The 20356-nt window shown below is 44.7% G+C and overlaps 1 protein-coding gene across 1 annotated transcript in view; it reads right to left on the bottom strand.

The window, feature by feature from the left end:
• The window catches only part of noc2l (NOC2-like nucleolar associated transcriptional repressor), a 169239-nt gene that overhangs the window by 131388 nt on the left and 17495 nt on the right, over nucleotides 1-20356 (bottom strand). Inside the window, exons 3-5 of the mRNA XM_043676134.1 lie at nucleotides 17321-17501; nucleotides 16101-16211; nucleotides 10962-11082 (exon numbers count right to left, since the gene is read on the bottom strand). Coding sequence (XP_043532069.1) covers nucleotides 10962-11082; nucleotides 16101-16211; nucleotides 17321-17501 — 413 coding nt within the window. The remainder of the gene's footprint in view (nucleotides 1-10961; nucleotides 11083-16100; nucleotides 16212-17320; nucleotides 17502-20356) is intronic.

Genomic DNA, 20356 nt, shown 5'->3' with positions numbered 1-20356 from the left:
AAGATGAGCAAGTCTTAAGGAGAAGAAAATGTTCTGAATTACAGTCAACGTGGACCATCCAGGATTAAATATGAGTAAGTAGTAAATGGTGGCACGGAGCAGTTGGGAGTAGGTGTTTTATTGAACCTTCTAACTGGACAAATGTCGTGTTGTAAATGTGTGAATGCAATGGCTGCCTTGCGAAAAGCCAACGCAACTCACACTTCCTGTAAATCCCATAGCTCTCGGCCACGTGACCTCAAGAATGTTTTGAGCTCTCGGTTCTTGGATTTATTCGATTGCTACAAATCAAGCCAAAATCGATTGAAGGGGAGTTGGCTTAAATTCAATGCTAGCAATAAGATGGAACTGTAAACCAGTCTGCATTGACCTCAATAAAGCATCGAGGTTAGAGGCATTGGATAAGAACCCATGTCTGTTGTGTTGAATGTGTATCAATTTTACAGGCATAATTAGATATTGATATTCAGCTCCTTTTCCACATTGATTGGAAAGGAGAGCAATGTACAAACTACTTCTCCCTGTCTTTAGTCTTCAGGGGCCAGGTCAAATTTCACTTTGCAAGTTATATATAGATTTAATGGGCGTCAGTTTAAATTAAACCACTATAAAATGCAATGCAAAGTGCTTAACACCAAATCTGTAATAACCTTTAAATTAACTGAACAACTTAATAATATGGTGAGTGTACACTTGCTGTATCGAGACAGACAGACCAGGCTACCCAACTGGAGATAAATCCATCCCAACCCAGGGAGGCAACTCAACCGATGGAGTGACCCTATTGTTGGTCTCTTCACCTTACCCCCACCCCAAATTAGCCAGCACCCTCCAACACCACCTGCCAGCGTTTGAAAGAGAAAACCACAACGCCATAAACAAACACATAGATCTAGATACCATCTCTCAACCCCTCAGAAAACGAACAGGAAGTGACATCACCACAAACCCCAGGGATCCCATCCAGGACAAGCCTATAAATAGAAAGCAGGAGACAACATTCACTTGGGGGTCGCCACTGATGATGTTACCTGGCCAGGTAATGAAACGTATGGATATCAAACCTACAGCTCAGCGAGCAAAGCTACACCCTAAACCTCAACCTGAGCTACAAACCTTCACAAACCTTGCAGAGAATGCATTCCGATCTGTTGAAAGGCAGTGGGATATTCGCCCCATGCCTACCATTGCTGGCCAGCACAATGAATGATATACCTTGAGAAAATAACACTCAGGTTTCCAAATGTGACGGGGAACGCTCTTTGTAAGTTAAATATGAAGCAATCTGTTCAATGACTGGAGTAGGTGGGACTTAAACCCAGACCTCCTGCTCCAAAGATAGGGACATTACCATTGTGCCAGAAAGGCCCCATACTCAGAATAATTTACAGCCCACAATGGGCAGGCCAGCATTTATAACCCATCCTTAATTGCCCAGACAGCAGTTAAGAGCCAACCGCATTGCTGTGGGTCTGGTGTCACATGTAGGCCAGACCAGGTAAGGGTGGCAGACTTCCTTCCTTCGAACTATGCCCACACCCCATGTGTGAATAAAAAGAAATTCTCTTTTTTCCAGAAAAGAGGACATTAGTCAGGTGGGTTTTTCCTGACCATGGGCTCATGGTCACCATTAGACTCTTAACTCCAGGCTTTGTTGAAGTCAAATTCCATCATCTGCCGTGGCAGGATACCAACCCAGATCCCCTGAACATTGCCTGGGTCTCTGAATTAACAGCCCAGCCCTACCCACGTTTATGGCAAACTACGTCTCAGACGGTGTCTAGATTAGAGCGGTGCTGGCAAAGTACAGCCGGTCAGGCAGCATCCGAAAAGCAGGAAAAACGACGTTTCGGGCAAAAGCCATTCATCAGGACTGAACTTTTGTCAATGTGTCAGACAGTGCCCTTTCTCATTTCTTTGCCTGAATTATTGTCTTTGAATGTTTTTGTTATTTAACTCCTACGCTTTCCTGGAACCTAGAATTCGCACATTTCAGGAGGGGAACAAAATTTTGCATTTGCGTGGCGCCTTTCATAGCCTTGTGAAGTACTGAGGTGTTTTATATCAAATCCAGTACTTTTGGAGTGTAGTCATTGTCGTGATGTAGGTTGTACTGAAAATAAAACCGTGCAAAGCCTCACTGCCTAGACCCTGCAAACTACAGGTCATTCTGCCATAACGTGCGCCTGGTTAACGCGTATTCACTGTAACGTGATTGATGAATAGGGGATGCTGTTTCTAAAGCGCGAACATGTGTTGGCTGTAACGCGATTACTCTGCTAGTCCTTCAAGCACTGTTTCTATAGCGTGATTCTTCTACATCACAGAGCTGCACAACAACGCAACCATCGCGTTATTGAAGCGGTACATGTACTGAAGAATTGGTCAAACGGTGCGCTCTCCAAATCCAGCCCAAAATCCTGCACAAACCTTCCTCTGGACTGATCAATACAGCCAAAATACAAAACGGCAAAAATAATAAATGGCTGACTCCAGGGGAAAGAACCACAGACAAAGGTAATATTTGATTCACCAGCTGTAATGATTTTTGAGTGGAGGCCAGATATCTAAAGAGTTTTATCAATCCTGGAAATGGAGCTGGGGGACATACTGATATCCACAAGAAAGTTCACAGCACTTCAACATCAGTGTCTGCAATTTGCTAACGATTTTTTTTTTAAAATCGAATTGTGCAGTTTAACTGAGCTCACAGCACAGACCAATGACCGTTTTGTGAAATAGCTTGACTTCACAGAGAGAGAAATGCAAAAAAAAAAACAAGCCCTGAGATTTCCATGTCGATGACTGGAACATTGATGACACTGACATGAAACAGAATGTTTCCATTCCTCTTCCGAATACAGCGGGTCCTCAATTTCCAAAAACCCATTTACAAACATTGGTACTAACAAACGTGATCCCACACAGGGGTGTGAGAGCTGACAAACTAACATTCCCTGCTCTTACAAATGGCCACTTGCATCCTGTTGCATGCTGACTTGTGTAGAAATCAACTTGCAAACAGACTCCAGAACAGAACCAGGTCACCACCCAGACACTGCCTGCACCGTCACTGATGTCTGATGATGGAATGCGTTCTGCAGATGCTCGATCCATCTCTAAAGTGAGCCCCTTTTCAAGGGTTCACCAGACATTTTCCTGGGCTCAAGGGCTTTACCTTATGAAGATGGACAGGTTGGGCCAATACCTATTGGAGTGTGGGAGAGGGAAAATTGATCTATTGAAATGTGCAAGAGTTTGACAGGACCAGATAAAGTGGATCCCCCAGATGATGTTTCCTCTTGTGGTAGAGATTAAACCAAAGGGATAAAATTTAAGAATTTTAAAACAGAGAATGATGAGAATCATTCTGATCTCTGAGGATAGTTAAGAGTGGAATGTTCTTCCTCAGTCGGTTGTGGTGGCTGGATCACTAAACATATAGCTCAGAGTACAATGGGACCTTGATCAGATAGGCGGAGAAGTGGCAAATGGAGTTTAATTCGGATAAATGCGAGGTGTTGCATTTTGGGAAAACAAATCTTAGCAGGACTTATACACTTAACGATAAGGTCCTGGGGAGTGTTGCTGAACAAAGAGACCTTGGAGTACAGGTTCAGAGCTCCTTGAAAATGGAGTCGCAGGTAGATAGGATAGTGAAGGCGGCGTTTGGTATGCTTTCCTTTATTGGGCAGAGTATTGAGTACAGGAGTTGGGAGGTCATGTTGTGGCTGTACAGGACATTGGTTAGGCTGCTTTTGGAAAATTGTGTGCAATTCTCCTATTGGAAGGATGTTGTGAAACTTGAAATGGTTCAGAAAAGATTTACAAGGATGTTGCCAGGGTTAGAGAATTTGAGCTAGAGGGAGAGGCTGAATAGGCTGGGGCTGTTTTACCTGGAGCATTGGAGGCTGAGGGGTAACCTTAGAGGTTTATAAAATCATGAGGGGCAACAGTAGGGTAAGTAGACAAGACAAGACAAGACTGGAGTGGGGGAGTCCAGAGTAGAGGGAGTCCAGAGTAGAGGTTTAAGGTGAGAGGGGAAAGATATAAAAGAGACTTGAGGGGCAACTTTTTCACATGGAGGGTTGTGTGTGTCTGGAATGAGCTGCCAGAGGAAGTGGTGGAAGCTGGTACAATTGCAACATTTAAAAGACATCTGGATGGATATATGAATAGGAAGGGTTTGAAGGGATATGGGCATTTCTATGCTGTACATCTCTATGACCTCTATAGACAAGGCTGAGTTAGATCGATTTTCAATAAATAGGGAGTTGAGGATTAAAGGGTGGGGTTGGGCGGGTGAGACAGCAGCTTGAGCTTACTGAATGGTGGAAGAAACCACAACACCCAATGGAAACCCACGCAGATACGGGGAGAGCGTGCAAACACCACACAGACAGACAGTCAGTCAGGCAGCCAGCCAGTCACCCTGGGTCCTTGGTACTGTGAGGCAGCAGTGCTAACCACTGAACCACCAGTAACGTTGAACTGTATTGACCTTCCTCCAGTCTGACACTGTCTCAGGATATGCGGATGGAGAAACAGTTATTGTTGCTCGAGCGGCCAAAGCTGACAGATGTGACATACTGGACTTCTGGTACTTTTCATTATGCCAAACAAGTTCATGTTAATTGTGCTGATTGGCGTCATACAGTAAATTGCTGAGGCTCTCTCACGTCGTTTATCTGCCACCACTGACAATCTGCTCAACAAAACCGAATGGAGGATTGGGGGCAGTGAACCACACTAGAGATTGGTAACCAGATGGTAACACTTCTTTTGTTTTTGTTTATTAATTCACAGGATGAGCTAGGCTAACATTTATTGCCCATCCCTAATTGCCCAAAGGGCAGTTAAGAGTCAACCACATTGCTGTGGGTCTGGAGTCACATGTGGGCCAGACCAGGTAAGGATGGCCGTTTCCTTCCCTAAAGTACATGAGTGAACCAGATGGGCTTTACCCAATACTTGAGAATGGATTCATGATCTTGGATGTCGGTTTGCTCGCTGAGCTGAAAGGTTTATTTCCAGACATTTTGTTACCTTACTACGTAACATCTTCAGTGGATCTCATGCGAAGCAATGCTGAAAATTCCTGCTTTCTATTTATATGTTTGGGTTTCTTTGGGTCAGTGATGTTATTTCCTGTGGTGAAGTCACTTTCTGTTCCTTTTCTCAGGGTATGGTAGATGGGGTCTAACTCGATGTGTTTGTTGATAGAGTTCTGGTTAGAATGCCATGCTTCTAGGAATTCTTGAGTGTCTCTCTGTTTGGCTTGTCCTAGGATGGATGTGTTGTCCCAAAGTGGTGTCCTTCCTCATCGTATGTAAGGATACTAGTGAGAGAGGGGCATGTCTTTTTGGGGCTAGCTGGCGTTCATGTATTCTGGTGGCTAGTTTTCTGCCTGTTTGTCACAGTCCTTGCACGGTATTTTGTAAATGACGTTAGTTTTGCTCATAGACCCTATACAGACATTCAAGTTCATTAGCAGCTGTTTTAGTGTGTTGGTGGGTTTGTGGGCTACCATGATGCCAAGGGGTCTGAATATAAAATGTGTTGCTGGAAAAGCGCAGCAGGTCAGGCAGCATCCAAGGAGCAGGAGAATCGACGTTTCGGGCATGAGCCCTTCTTCAGGAATGGAGTCCTCACTTTCTCCAAGGGATCGGAGTAGTCTGGCAGTCATTTCCAAGAAGTCTTTGATGTAGGGGAGAGTGGCTAGGGTTTCTGGTCGTATTTTGTCTGCTTGTTTGGGTTTGTTGCTGAGAAATCGGCGGACTGTGTTCATTGGGTACCCGTTCTTTTTGAATACACGATGTAGGTGATTTTCCTCTGCTCTGTATAGTTCCTCTGTGCTGCAGTGTGTGTTGGCTCATTGAAATAATGTTTTGATGCAGCTTCATTTGTGGATGTTGGGATGATTGCTTCTGTAGTTCAATATTTGGTCGGTATGTGTTATTTTCCTGTAGACGCTGGTTTGAAGTTCCCCATTGGCTGTTCGCTCCACTGTGACACCTAGGAATGACAGTTTGTTGTTGTTTTCCTCCTCTTTAGTGAATTTTATGCCAGTAAGGGTATTATTGATGGTCTTGAAGGTTTCCTCTAACTTGCTTCGTTTCGTGATGACAAAGGTGTCATCCATGTGGCGGACCCAAGTTTGGGTTGGATGGTTGGCAGAGCTGTTTGTTCGAGTCTCTGCATTACTGCCTCTGCTAAGAACCCTGATATCGGAGATCCCATGGGTGTTCCGTTGGTTTGTCTTTAGGTTTTGTTGTTGAAGGTGAAGTGGGTGGTAAGGCTTAAGTCCACCAGCTTCATGATATTCTCCTTGTTGATAAAGTTAGTGGTGTTTGGTGTATGTGTCTTTGGGTCTTCTAATAGTGTAGTCAGTGTTTCCTCGGCCAGGATAATGTTGATTGAAGTAAACAGGACTGTTACATCAAAGGAGACCATTATTTCATCCTCTCCTATCTTTGATGGTCTTCAGGAATTCTTGGGTGGGGTGGATGGAGTGACGGGAGTCTTCTACTCAGTGTTTTAGTTTTTGGCGTAGCTCCTTGGCCAATCGCTAAGTTGGTGTTCCCGGTAGTGAGACTATGGGTCTTCAAAGTTTGAGAGAAGATTTGTAGCTTGGGTGCTCGTTGTTGTGGTTCTGTTCACCGAGCCGGGAATGTGTGTTGCAGACATTTCAGACTATGGCTCTGGTGGGGGGGTGGGGGCTCCTAGTTTGTGAATTTTGGGTAATCCGTAGATGTGTGGTGTGTTGGATCCATCTGGTTTCATTTTTTGGAAGTCGGTCTTATTTATTTGTCCAGATTTCTGAAGTTTTTTGAGAAGGGCTGTGATTCGGTTCTCTAGTTGTGGGGTCGGGTCTGTCGCTGCTTGTTGGTAAGTGTTGGTATCTGTAAGTAGTGCGTTTGCTTTTTCAATGTAGTCTCTTTGATTTAGAAGACATGACCCTCTCACTAGTATCCTCACATACAGATGAGAAAGGACACCACTTCGACTGGGACAACACATTCATCCTAGGACAAGCCAAACAAAGACACGCACGAGGACTCCTAAAAGCATGGCATTCCAACTGGAACTCTATCAACAAACATATCGAGTTAGACCCCATCTACCACCCCCTGAGAAAAGGAACAGGAAGTGACTTCACCACAGGAAATAACATCACCAACCCAAAGAAACCCAAACATATAAATAGAAAGCAGCAATTTTCAGCATTATTTTGCATGTTATCTAGTAAGGTAACGGAACGTCTGGAAATGAACCTTTCAGTTCAGCGAGCAAACCTATATCCAAAACCTCAACCTGAGCTACAAATCTTCTCAAAACTCTCTAGGATTCATGATAATCTTTAGAGCCTTAATTCCAGAATTATTTTTTGTTAAATTCAAATTCTACCATTAGCTGTGGCAGGATTGGAATCCTGCTACCCCAGAACATTATCTAGGTCTCTGGGGTAACAGTCCAGCGATAATACCACTAAGCCATTGCCTCCCCCCATGCTAGTAGCAGTGGGACCTGTGAATACAACACTGCGATACTTTGCACTTCAGCCCATTGACACATGCACAGCTGATGTGAAAATTATACCTCAGTGAAAGTTGATGAATTATAGTTCAGTTCCCTTTCCCACCATTATCATGCTGAAAAGAACTGTTTTTACAGAGTGGAACTGTGCTGCATTCTAGCAGCTTTCCAACACTCTTGAAACAAAGCAAGGCTGCCAAGCTTCTCAATATTAATTACAAACCTATAATCTAACACCCAGTCGACTGTCACATATTCGCTCTTAACAATGCAGTAGCTACTTCACAGAAAGCTGCAGAGATGCACATTTGTAATTATGCTGGCACTGCGACTAATAACAACACAGAATATACCCATAGAAATGGCTGGTGAAACTCAGCAGGTCTGGCACGTCTGTGGGGAGAAGGCAGAATTAATGTTTCTGACAAAGAGGCACCAGACTGGAAACATTAACTCTGCTTTCTCCCCCTCATAGATGCTGCCAGACCTGCTGAGCTTCTCCAGCAATTTCTGTTTGTGCTTCAGATTGCCAGCATCCGAGGAACAGGAGAGTCGATGTTTCATCAGGAATGTGGATGATGAAGAGCTTATACCTGAAACGCTGACTCTCATGCTCCCCGAATGCTGCCTGACCTGCTGTGTTTTGCCAAAGCCACCCTTTTCGACTTGGACTCTCCAGCATCTGCAGGCCTCACTCTCTCCTAGATACAAGTACATGAATGGAAAGTGGAGCTTGGAATAACCTGTGACACTCAGAGTCCAATCCATGTCAACACTTAACTAATATTTTCAGCATCAGGCATTAATTACATCATTTGGTGTTTTTCCAAAAAGTGCAGCATGATGCATGTTCGAACACCGTCTTCAAAATAGAGTAGAGACCTCATGAGTTTCCACAAGTGGGATTTCAGATCAGTGCCAGAAGCTGAACATTGCTGAACAGCTCTGAAATAAGCTGAGGCGTTACTTCTTGCCTAAGTTAGTCACCTTAAAAATAAGATGGAGCAGACATGCTGAGTCAGATTTAGGAGACTGTTAAATTCTGTGGTACTTACAGGACTGGATTCTCAGCACAACCCAATCTCAAAAAGGAGGCCCTCTCTTCTCACACTGAGTGGAAAAGGCAGAAATGATACATCAAGCAGCTCAGAGCAAAATTACAATGAAAAAGGAGCTGATAGGAAATAAACAAACCCATAACACAGCACCTCTTTGGGTCTTTTATAAGAATGAGATGCTAGTGTCACTGCTACAGAAGCACTACTACCCTTGAGAAAGGAACAGAATGCTCCCTCCATTATCTTGATACAGGGTCAAACTTCATTTTAAGCTTAGAACACCTCTTGTAAAATAGCAGAGAGTTACTTGATAAAAACAAATAAATCAAAGTGACTGGTTGTTCTGCCTCAGAGCGATACAGTACAGAAGAGACCTTTCAGCCCATCAGGCTTGTACTTAGTGGGATAAGGTCAGACAAACCAATGCTACCCTCAGTCTGTTCCCATAGCGAGAGGCTGCTTCATCGCTGAAACACTGAACAGAAATGTGAAAATCCCACATGAATTGATTAATGAGTGAATTGGATTGATTGATGAATTTGGGTAAAGGGATATTTCAGCACATTCTTCAGCTGCTGTCTTAATCTGGGTCACGGCATAAATCACTGTGTTCGTGCAGCAATTGAGGAGCTGCAGCATGAAGCCCAATTCCAGCACAAACCAATCTAGATACACACAGGGGTATCCACAATCCAATACATCCGTCTCCATATAGAAAACACCATTAACGTTGACCATAACTGGATGAAATTGACCGAAAATATATTACAACAGGCACTTTCTCGCACCAGGCCCATTGACTCCAAGGTTATGTCACTTTGAGTGGCCATCCAAGCAATTTTAAAAGGTAGTGAGGTTTGCAGCTTCATCTACCCTCCCATGCAGTGTATTCTAGGCCCTCAACACCCTCCGAGTGAAAGGGATTTTCCTCAAACATCTTGTGAACCTCCTGCCTTTCACTTTAGAATTCTGCCCCCTTGTTACTGATCCGAGAACCAAGGGGAACAAGCTGCTTTCTATCCACCATATCTTTGCCCCTCAATCTTATCCAGCTCTATTAGGTCCCCCTCAACCTTCTCCATACCAAAGAAAACAATCCAAGCTTATCCAGCCTCTCTTCCGCACTGAAATGCTCCATCCCAGGCAATGTGATGGTGAACAGTCACCAAATTCGAAACGATAACTCTGCTTTCTTCCCAGAGATGCTGCCAGACCTGCTAGCTTTCTCCAGCAATTGCTGCTTGTGTGTCAGATCTGCAGCTGCTGCAGTTCGTCATTTTCTAACATTCTGGGGAATCCCCTCTGCACCCTCCCTGGTGCAATCAAATCTGTCCTACAGGGTGGCGACCAGAACTGCACACAGCACTCCATCTGTGACCTAACCAAAGTTCTGTACAGCTCCAACATGACCTCTCAGTTATGATGTCAGTACACCTTTAAGAGATAAGCTCACAATATAAACATTGCATGGTAGCTTATGACCTCAGGGGTTAAAGATCTCAGACTCCATCTTAAATCAGGCCACTTGAAACATGGCTACTTTGCCATTGAACAGTCTAATGCTAGCCCAGAGACTGATTGTGAATCTAAGGTTTATTTATAAATAATAAACTGTTCTGTTAGTTTCTTCAATACCATGTGATTGACAGCTATTCTTCTGTCACCAGGGATAACATAAACATTGCTGTATTGGGTAAAGATATCCTCTGGAGGGAAAAAAACACACATTAGCTGGAGAGAGAACATAGAACATAGAACAGTACAGCACAGAACAGGCCCTTCAGCCCACTGTGTTGTGCCGACCATTGATCCTCATGTAAGGTAAACCTAATGTACAAACCCTCATATTTCTGTGACCATATGCACGTCCAGCAGTCTCTTAAATATCCCCGATGACCTCGCTTCCACAACTGCTGCTGGCAACGCATTCCATGCTCTCACAACTCTCTGCGTAAAGAACCCACCTCTGACATCCCCTCTATACTTTCCGCCAAACAGCTTAAAACTATGACCCCTCGTGTTAACAATTTCTGCCCTGGGAAAAAGTTTCTGGCTATCAACTCTATCTATGCCTCTTATTTGTTGATGGAATCCACACTTTGATTTATTGCTGCAATAAACACAATGGTATTTGCATTCCAAATCCAGCTGTACCCATCATTTTAGCTTTTAAGCCAATGCACACATTCATCTGTTCAGTCAATGGAGCTCTAAATTCATTTAGAACTCCAAAATAATTTGCAAGCAATTAATAAAGATATGCTTATTTGCGGAAAACCTTTCATCTCACATCCACTCGCTTAGATGTTTGGTGTGCATGTTCACTCCATTAATGGGCTACATTATTCAGATTCTTGACAGACTCACCCAAACTGTCTTCAACTTTGTATTTTCCGGGATCCCCACTTGCATCCCCTCCTTTTGTGGTAGAAACAGCAGCTTTAAATGCCATCACAATGTCATGGAACAGCTTGAAGGTCAACTTGTCCTGCAATCAGAGAGACGTGGGACATTGTCACAACACAGAAACGCACACTAAACCAGTGTCGGTGGTCACACCGCAATCAAGGACGTAAAGCGACCACAAAACAGAAATTGCTGGAGAAGCTTAGCAGGTCTGGCAGCATCTGCGGAGAGAAAGCAGAGTTAATGTTTCAGGTCTAGTGACCATTCTTCAACACTGAAGATGGGTCATTGGAATTGAAACGTTAACTCTGCTCCTCTCTCCACAGATGCTGCCAGACCTGCTAAGCTTCTCCAGCAATTTTTGTGTCTGTTTCAGAATTTGAGCTTTCACAGTTGTTGGTTACTTTATGTAAAATGTCCACTTTACTTGACGTCAACAGGTAAAGCTCCAGTTTCAGGTGACATGTGTCCAGTCCTAGCTTGCTGTTTAAGGGCAGATGATAAACATTGGTGTGTCAGCACACACCAACAAGAATCTGGGCTATCAACGTCCCTGCCATTGCCTTGTAAAGAGGCAACATTCCAAACAAACGTGCAATTAAAGCTCACTTTTTCCATGACTCACTTTAAAAGCACTCACAATGTTATTATGTGACTTTCAGACAATTTATTGTAGACATAACATCAGCGAAACATTTCCTGTGCTTTGGAATCAGAGCCACTTGGCCCATGAAACTTTCTTCTCTGTCCAATATGATTTTGGGTTTCAACTCCACGTGCTCCCTCGATTTCCTGAAAGATCAAAGATTGGTCCATCTTTGCCCTAAATATATTCAAAGATAGAATGGCCACATACCAGCCCCAAATGATTGTTGCTCCCTACATATCCTGAAATTGTGCCCCTTGTGCCAGATTCTCCAGCTCAGGAAAAGCAACCTCTTGGGACAAGTATCCCCTACTGTAGAGCGTTGCGATGAAACCCTTTCGGAAGCCAAAATGGCGTAGAGCGAAGAAACATTAACGTAAATGGGAAAAACTTCACAGTTTCCTGTAAAAGCTAAACTCCTCTCTTGACTCGCAAAAGCAGGTACTAATATGGGTCTTTCATATAAGCAAAGTAACGTAAAGCAAACTTTCAAAAAGTGGGGTCTACCTGTATCTGCCCCAAGGGGCCCTTTCAGAATTTTGCACATTCCAAGGCCATCTCTCGTTTGTCTGAACACCAGGGAATATTGCCCAATTTCCGCAACCCCTCATGATAGCAGAACGCCACCCCACCCCACCATCCAAGGGATCATACAGCACAGAAACAGGCCATTTGGTCCAACCACTCCATGCTGACCATGTTCCCAAACTAAACATTGTCCCACCTGCCTGTGGCCTGGCCTCGTTCCCTCCAAACCTTTCTTAGTCATGTATTTATCCAAAAATCTTGTAAATGCTGTCACTGTAACGCCATCCACCACTTCCTCAGGACGTTCATTCCAAATGAATCAGTCCTCTTTGTACTGTCTCCAATACACGCAAGTCTGGTTTTGAACACGGAGACCCAAAGTGCCCACAATATTCCAGAGGGGGTGAGAATTTAAAGTCCTGAACCAAGGCACCACAGTGTCATCTGAGAATCTGATCGGGACAAATAGCACCCCCAATTACAAAACCCCTCCAATTGGTCAACACCCCATTTTTATTTATTTTTTGACTATTCATTCACAGGATGAGGACATTGCTGGCTGGGAAAGATTGACTGACCATCCCTAATTACTCAGAGGGCAGTTAAGAGTCAACCTCAATGCTGAAGGTCTGGAGTGGCATGGAGGCCAGACCAGGAGAGGACAGGAGTTTGTTCCCCTAAAGGACATTAGCAAACCAGATAGATTTTTTCAAAAATTGGCAATAGTTTCATGGCCATTGTTAGACTCTTCATTCCTGATTTTTATTCAAATCACATTCTACCATCTGCCGAGGTGGGATCTAAATCTGGGTCCCCGGATCATTACCTCTGGATTAACCGTTCAGCAATAAAATCACTAGGCCATTGCCTCCCCAGGTTGCGATGTGTGTAGGAAGGCATTTTGGTCCATTTCTATTCTGCCTCACGTTAACAGGAGTGCTGCACCTTCCCTCAATACCCTCCCCTCCCACACAGCAAGGACAGGAGTTGAAAGGGAGGACAACTGGGGGCTTTTCAAACCCGGCAGCCGTGCAGTGACCCTTTCGGGATAGATATTTACAAAGTGGCAATCACCTGAAAAGAAGCTAAGCTCAGCTGCAGCATTGTTTACGAAAGCAGAGTCCAATAATTCAAATGCTCTCTGACTTGTACCTGAAGAGGGGTCTCCTGGCTGAGGCACTCCCACCCTCTGAGAAAGTGCACCTCACGTCAAAGCCCAGAAGAAATTATTGGGGAAAAAGAAAAATGAATCAAACTCGGATCGGCGCAGATCGAGTTCAGGTCACGTTTTGCAATTTACAGTTAAATCTCTGTGTTAACAGCCACGCTTCAAGAACATTTTGTTCTTCGATTTGAAACACTCAAACAGTTTGGAACAATGTTATAAATTATTTCACATAATTTAAAAAGAAAGAAAAAGAGAGTTTGAAATCCAGGTAAGGCACTTTGTTTCAGACTCCAACCTCCACGGGGGCTGGATGAGATGATGCTCTGACAAACATGATTTTTCTTCAATTACTGCGCTCTGTATCAGGCTAACGTCAGCTGACATCAACCGACGTTACTGACTACGGAGTGCCCACCTCATTGATTTATCTCTAGCTGTTGATTGCCAACGTCGGAGCAAATTGCTGCGGATGCTGGAATCTGTACTGAAAACAACAAATGCTGGAGATCACAGGAGGTCCCCATGGACAGAGAGCAAGCTAACGTTTCAGCTCCAGCTCCAAGTGAAGAGTCGAAACTTTATTGCTGGAACAGCACAGCAGGTCAGGCAGCATCCAGGGAACAGGAGATTCGACGTTTCGGGCACAGGCCCAAGTGAAGAGTCATCTAGACTCCAAACGTTAGCGTGCTCTCTCTCCATGGATGGTGACTGGCCCACTGTATTCCCCAGCATTTGCTGTTCCTATTTTCTATGTTTCTGTGAGGTAAACAAAGAAAGGTTCTTTCCAATATCTGACAGCACAGGCTCAAAAGGGACACAGATTTAAGGCTTTGGGTAAGAGACACAGGGTTGAGGGAAGTTGATAACACTCTAATATCCAACTCTAAAATCCAACTCCAATTCCCCGATTTTTTTTTTTTAAAGATTCCCTACAGTATGGAAACAGGCCCTTCGGCCCAACAAGTTCACACCGACCCTCTGGAGAGTAACCCACCCAGTCCCATTTCCCTCTGACTAATGCACCTAACACTATGGGCAATTTAGCATGGCCAATTCACCTGACCTACACATCTTTGGATTGTGGGAGGAAACCCACGCAGACACGGGGAGCTTGTGCAAACTCCACACAGACAGTCTACTTGGGACCCTGGTGCTGTGAGGCAGCAGTGCTAACCACCAAGGATTTCTCCCTCACCTCATGGTAGGGATGACTGGAGCAGAAATTAGGCCATTCTGCTCAATGACTCTGCTCCGGCATTCAATCACGGCTGATAAGTTTCCCAACCCCATCCTTCCCGTAACCCTTAATACTCATGAACCTATCTATCTCTGTCTTAAATATATTCAATGACCCGGCCTCCACAGCCTTCTGTGGCATTGAATTCCATAGATTCACCACTCTCTGGCTTGAGAAGTTTCTCCTTATCTCCATTCTAAAAGGTCTTCCCTTTATTCTAAGGCTGTGCCCTTGGGTCCTCGTCTCTTCCAACAATGGAAACATCTTCCCAACATCTACTCTGTCCAGGCCATTCAGTATTCTGTACGTTTCAATTAGATTCCCCCCCTCATCCTTCTAAACTCCATTGAGTATAAACCCAGAGTCCTCAAACGTTCCTCATATGTAAAGCTTTTCATTCCTGGGACCATTCTCATAAACCTCCTCTGGACCCGCTCCATGCCCAGTACATCCTTCCGGAGATACGGGGCCCAAAACTGCACACAGGATTCCAAATGTCATCTGATCAGAACCTTATAGAGTCTCAGAAGTACATTTCTACTTTTACATTCAAGTCTTTTCAAAATAAATGCCATCATTGCATTTGCCTGGTTACTTGAGGGAACTAAACCTACAATTCCACAACAGGAGGAATGGGACTAACTGGGTTGCTCTACAGAGAGCAGGCATGAACTCAATGGGCCAAATGGTCTTCTGCTGCCACACTAATTCGATGACAGTCACCGTAGAGGAATGAGGCACCACGAGAAGGTATGATGCAAATGTCAGCATCACATGGTTATTCGGGAAAACTGAAGGGAGGACAAACACTGGGAGAGAATCACCAGAATGAATACATCTACAATGTAGATGATGAGAAGCTTCTATGCAAAGCAACCAGGAACAAATAGCAGTGTTTGGGAGACCCATTGCAGTTAGACAGGTACGTGTGATGGAACATACACCACATCGACTTCAGTGCTTCACAGTTACAGGCATGCAATAAATGTCCAGCCAGCAACACACACGATTTAGAACAAATAACAGGCAGTGTAGTTCCTAAACGAGTCAGCAAGATCAAAAGTGTAACTAACTGATAGAACCAACTCCCCAGTTAAGACTTGATATTAAAGCCACTGATGGGATTAAATGAAGAGTGAGTCATAGTCTTCTACATCAACTATGGAGCTCAACTTTATTGTGTACTTAAATCTGGATATTTTACAGTACAATCTGAAGCTGAACAACACATCAAACAGATTTGTCCCCAAGGCCACATTCCAATAGGATTTACATTTATCATGTAGCTTCCTGGCAATTACAACGTACACTCTCAAACAACATTATTCAGTACTCAAAATACTCTTAAAACCAGTTGTTTTTAAGTCGTAAAATTCATAGCTGATATTAGATTACATCTAAATCATGCAGAAAATAAATACTAAAAGGAACAACTCCACATGAAGTGTGCTTGCCAGCACAAAATCTCAATTTTGTTTTAAAAAATAGTAGTACATGCTCATCAGTTTAAGATTTACTGACCTCTGCTGCCGCTTTCCAATTCTCTACCATTTGGGTAGTCACTATTATTAAGTCCCCTGCTTTAGTCCTCTTGGTCGGCTGTTTGATATCTTCCTCATCATCACTGGCCAGCTTAAATGAAAAACAAACACAAGAAATAAAAAAAGTTTTGTATTTTTAAACTAAGACTTTCAACATTCATCCCTATTTATCAAGAACTCTTAACAATGCAGTGCTCCCTCCCATTTAAGGTCATAAAAGGAGCTGGAATTTGCACATTCCCTCAGTGTCTGTGTGGGTTTCCTCTGGGTGGTCCACTTTCCTTCCACAGTCCGAAGCTGTGCAGGTCAGGTGGGTTAGCCACGCGAAATGTAGGTTCACAGGGATAAAGTAGGGGAGTGGGTCCGGGTGAGATGATCTTCGGAGGATCAGTGTAAACTCGATGGGATGAATGGCCTGCTTCCACGCTGTACGGATGCTTTGATTTACAAAGTCAACGCTGTCTGCCCAAAACAAAAGCAACCTTGGGGCAATTTGTGATTATGATGTGGTGGTGCCAGTGTTGGATGGGGGGGGTGGTCAAAGTTAAAAATCACACAAAACCAGGTGATAGTCCAACAGGTTTATTTGGAAGCATTGGTACGCAACCCTTTACCCGAAATCCGAAGATTTTTCGTGACTTTTCTTTCCCTGTAATAACAAGGTTGTTTGACGTGTGAACAGTTACCCAACTCCACACCCACTCAACCCACGTTATTCAGATGTGATGTGGCAGCATGGCCCAGCACTGGTAGGTGTCAAGTGTGTCTCTGTACTCACACTATTCACACGTGGGTCTGCGGTTTGGGAATTTCTTTCTTTATTTCACTGTGAAAATGTCATTAATTCTGAAATCCGAAAAACTTTGAAAGCTGAGAAACAATCCAAGGATTTCAGATAAAGGATTGCGTATCTGTGCTAACTTTCAAAGCACTGCTCCTTCATCAAGTTGCTAGTGAAGGAGCGGCACTCTGAAAGCTAGTGCTTCCAAATAAACCTGCTGGACTATAACCTGGTGCTGTGTGAATTTTAAATCATTCGGAACACCACTCATGAAAATCAGGTCACTCTTTCTGCCGCATTGTAAGTGCTGGTCCGTTCAAACGCACATGTGCTTTGCGTTGGGGATGCTCTCAGTTGGATTTAAACCCGAACCCAAAGCCTTGCTTGAACCAGAGATCTGAAGGCAGCGAGTGGGTCACCTCGAGTTTCTCTGGCAGCGTGTGCAGCTCATTTTCATCATCCTCGGAGCTGTCGGTGTCTTCGAAATTCAGCAACTTCTGGTCGTTTTTCTCCAGGAACTCGAAAAACTCCGGGTCCTTCTCTTTCAAACGCGAGAGCTGCTCTTTGTGTTCCTGGATGGAACTTTTTTGTTTCACCTTCCTAACGAGAGAAAGAAAGAAACGACTCTTTAATCTTCATTACATTGGAGGATTAAAAAAAGCCCGACTTTATTCTGCAAAAAAATAACAAACAAAATCTGCTGGATGAGAAACGTCGTAGCGAGATACGACCCACTTGAAACAAGAACATCAAGCGATTAATCAAATGGAGTCTCGCCAAATCATTAAAAAAGTTTCAGATTTGTTAAATGGAAAGGGATGAGTTGAGTTGGGAGTCAGTTATATATTCAATGAAAAGTTGCACTTTTCCAGCAACACATTTTCGGCTCTGATCTCCAGCATCTGCAGTCCTCACTTTCTCCTTGGGAGTCAGTTAGCTCAATTGGCTGATTTGCGATACAGTGACACCAATGGTATGGATTCAATTCCTGCACTGGCTGGGGTTACCATGAGGCACTTTCCTTCTCAACCTCTCCCCTCACCTGAGGTGAGGTGACCCTTCACCTCTCTAATAGGAGAGCAACCCTACAGTCCTCTGGGACTATATAGTTCAAGTCCCCCAGATAGGAAGGCACAGACTTGATGGGCCAAAGGGCCTCTTCCTTGCTGCGTGACAATGAAAATAGAGAGCGGAGATCTCATATCCAAACCCCAACTTCCCCCAACACGCTAAAACCATATTGGGCACAGCTGTCTGGCTGGAGAAAATGGTTTAGCAACGCATTTCAGTTACTTACAGGTGTGTGTGACAGAGAGTCTTTATTTTATTAATTAATTCACGGGATGTGGACATCACTGGCTAGCCCGGCATTTATTGCCCATCTCTAATTACCCAGAGGGCAGTTAAGAGTCACCCACATTGCGCAGGGTCTGGAATCACATGTAGTCCAGACCAGGTAAGGATGGCAGATTTCCTTCCCTAAAAGGACATTCGTGAACCAGATGGGTTTTCTGACAATCAACAATGGATTCAAGGTCATCATTAGGCTCTTCATCCCAGGATTTTTTCTTACTGAATTCAAATTCCACCGTCTACGGTGGTGGGATTTGAACCTGGGTCCCTAGAACATTACTGGGGTTTCTGGATTAACAGTCCAGCACCTCCCCAGCGAGATGGGTCTACAGGCAGAGTGTGTCTATCCTGATGGTCTCCTCTCCAATGACAGACAGATAGTCAGCACACCCGGTGATGGAACTACCTCTTCGCTTTATTAAATTAAACTTTATTTTGCAGACTCACCCCCCCCCCCCCAATTAACCCCGGCAAGTCCTGGCTAAGCCCAGTTTGCGAATGACTGCAGTCAGTTGATTCATAGATCGAGCGGTGCCCCATTTATACCGGTCAATCTGAACCGCAATCGAAAGAATTATCAACTTGGAGCACCTACACAGACCTCATCTGTGCCTTACAACTGGAAGGCTTTCCTAACCCACCAGACAGACTGCACAATGTGCACGGACAAGGCAAAGGGAGCAGGGGGCCTCCCTCCTGATCGTGACCTCCTGGTGCTCAGATGTGGTGACCCTCACTGCTCCCTGGAGCTACAATACCTAACTGTGAAGTGCCATCCCCGTTACCCACTGCGGGAGTTCATCTCTGCTGTCCTGACTGCAGTTTACATCCCATCCCACACGGAAGTGAAAAGCACACTCGAAACGTACACTGCCAACAAACGGCCTGGCGATGGAATCCTCCCTCCCTCCCAGAGACGTTGTTCACCATAGCCAGTGACTTCAACCAGGTCAATCTTAGGAACGTGTCAATGATATTGTGGTAACACATCTCCCCCGTCCCACCAGAGGCCAGCACATCCTTGCGTATTACTACATAACCAAAAATGCCTCCCTCTCCATCCCCCCAAGTGATAAATCAGACCACCAGACTTCGCTCCTTCTCCCGGCTTACAGAATGTGAAGCATGAGGATCCAGGACAGAAAGTCAGACAGTGCAGGTCTGAGCTAATGGACGAGCTCCTTTATGACATAGCATCCCTACAGTACGGAAACAGGCCATTTGGCCCAACAGGTCCACACCGATCCTCTGAAGAGTAACCCAGCCAGACCCATTCCACTACCCTATTACTCTACATTTACCTCTGACTAATGCACCTAACCTACACCTCCCTGAACACTATGGGCAATTTAGCATGGCCAATCCACCCTAACCTGCACATCTTTGGATTGTGGGAGGAAACTGGGGCACCCGGAGGAAACCCACGCAGACACGGGGAGAATGTGCAAACCCCACACAGACAGTTGCCCGAGGCTGGACTTGAACCCGGGTCCCTGGTGCTGTGAGGCAGCAGTGCTAACCACTGAGCCACTGTGCCGCCCTTCATCAGTAGGGGTGTAGAGGTCTGCGTACCAAAGTTAATCTGTGTTTCCCAACTGAAAACCATAGATGAACTGGGAGATCCTCTCCCTACCGAAGTCCAGGTCTGAGGCATTCAAGTCGGGTGACCTTGCCCTATATAGGAAATCTAGATATGACTTTCACAAAGCGATCAGGAACGCAAAGAGTTAATCCCAGACAAAAGTAAAACCCCAGGATAACCACACATCGCCTATGACAAGGCTTACACAATACACTGGGCTACAAAGCGAAGCCATGTAGAATCACTAACACCAGTACATCCCTCCCCGATGAGCTCAATGCATTCTGTACTCATTTTGAACAGACAGTCAGTGAAATGACTGTCCAATAGCCTCTGGTACACCTGTACCCACGGTCACTGCTGTAGACATTAGATTGGCTTTCTCGAGGGTGTACCCGTGGAAAGCGACCAGCCCGGATAGAATCCCCGGCTGTACACTCAGACCCTGTGTGGACCAGCTGGCCGGAGTATTTGCTGACATCTTTAACCTTTCCTCACTCTGAGGTGAGCTTCCCACCTG

The sequence above is a fragment of the Chiloscyllium plagiosum genome, chromosome 34, assembly GCF_004010195.1.
Source record: "Chiloscyllium plagiosum isolate BGI_BamShark_2017 chromosome 34, ASM401019v2, whole genome shotgun sequence".
Classification (NCBI taxonomy): Eukaryota; Metazoa; Chordata; class Chondrichthyes; order Orectolobiformes; family Hemiscylliidae; genus Chiloscyllium; species Chiloscyllium plagiosum.
This window is presented reverse-complemented; position numbering and strand designations above follow the sequence as displayed.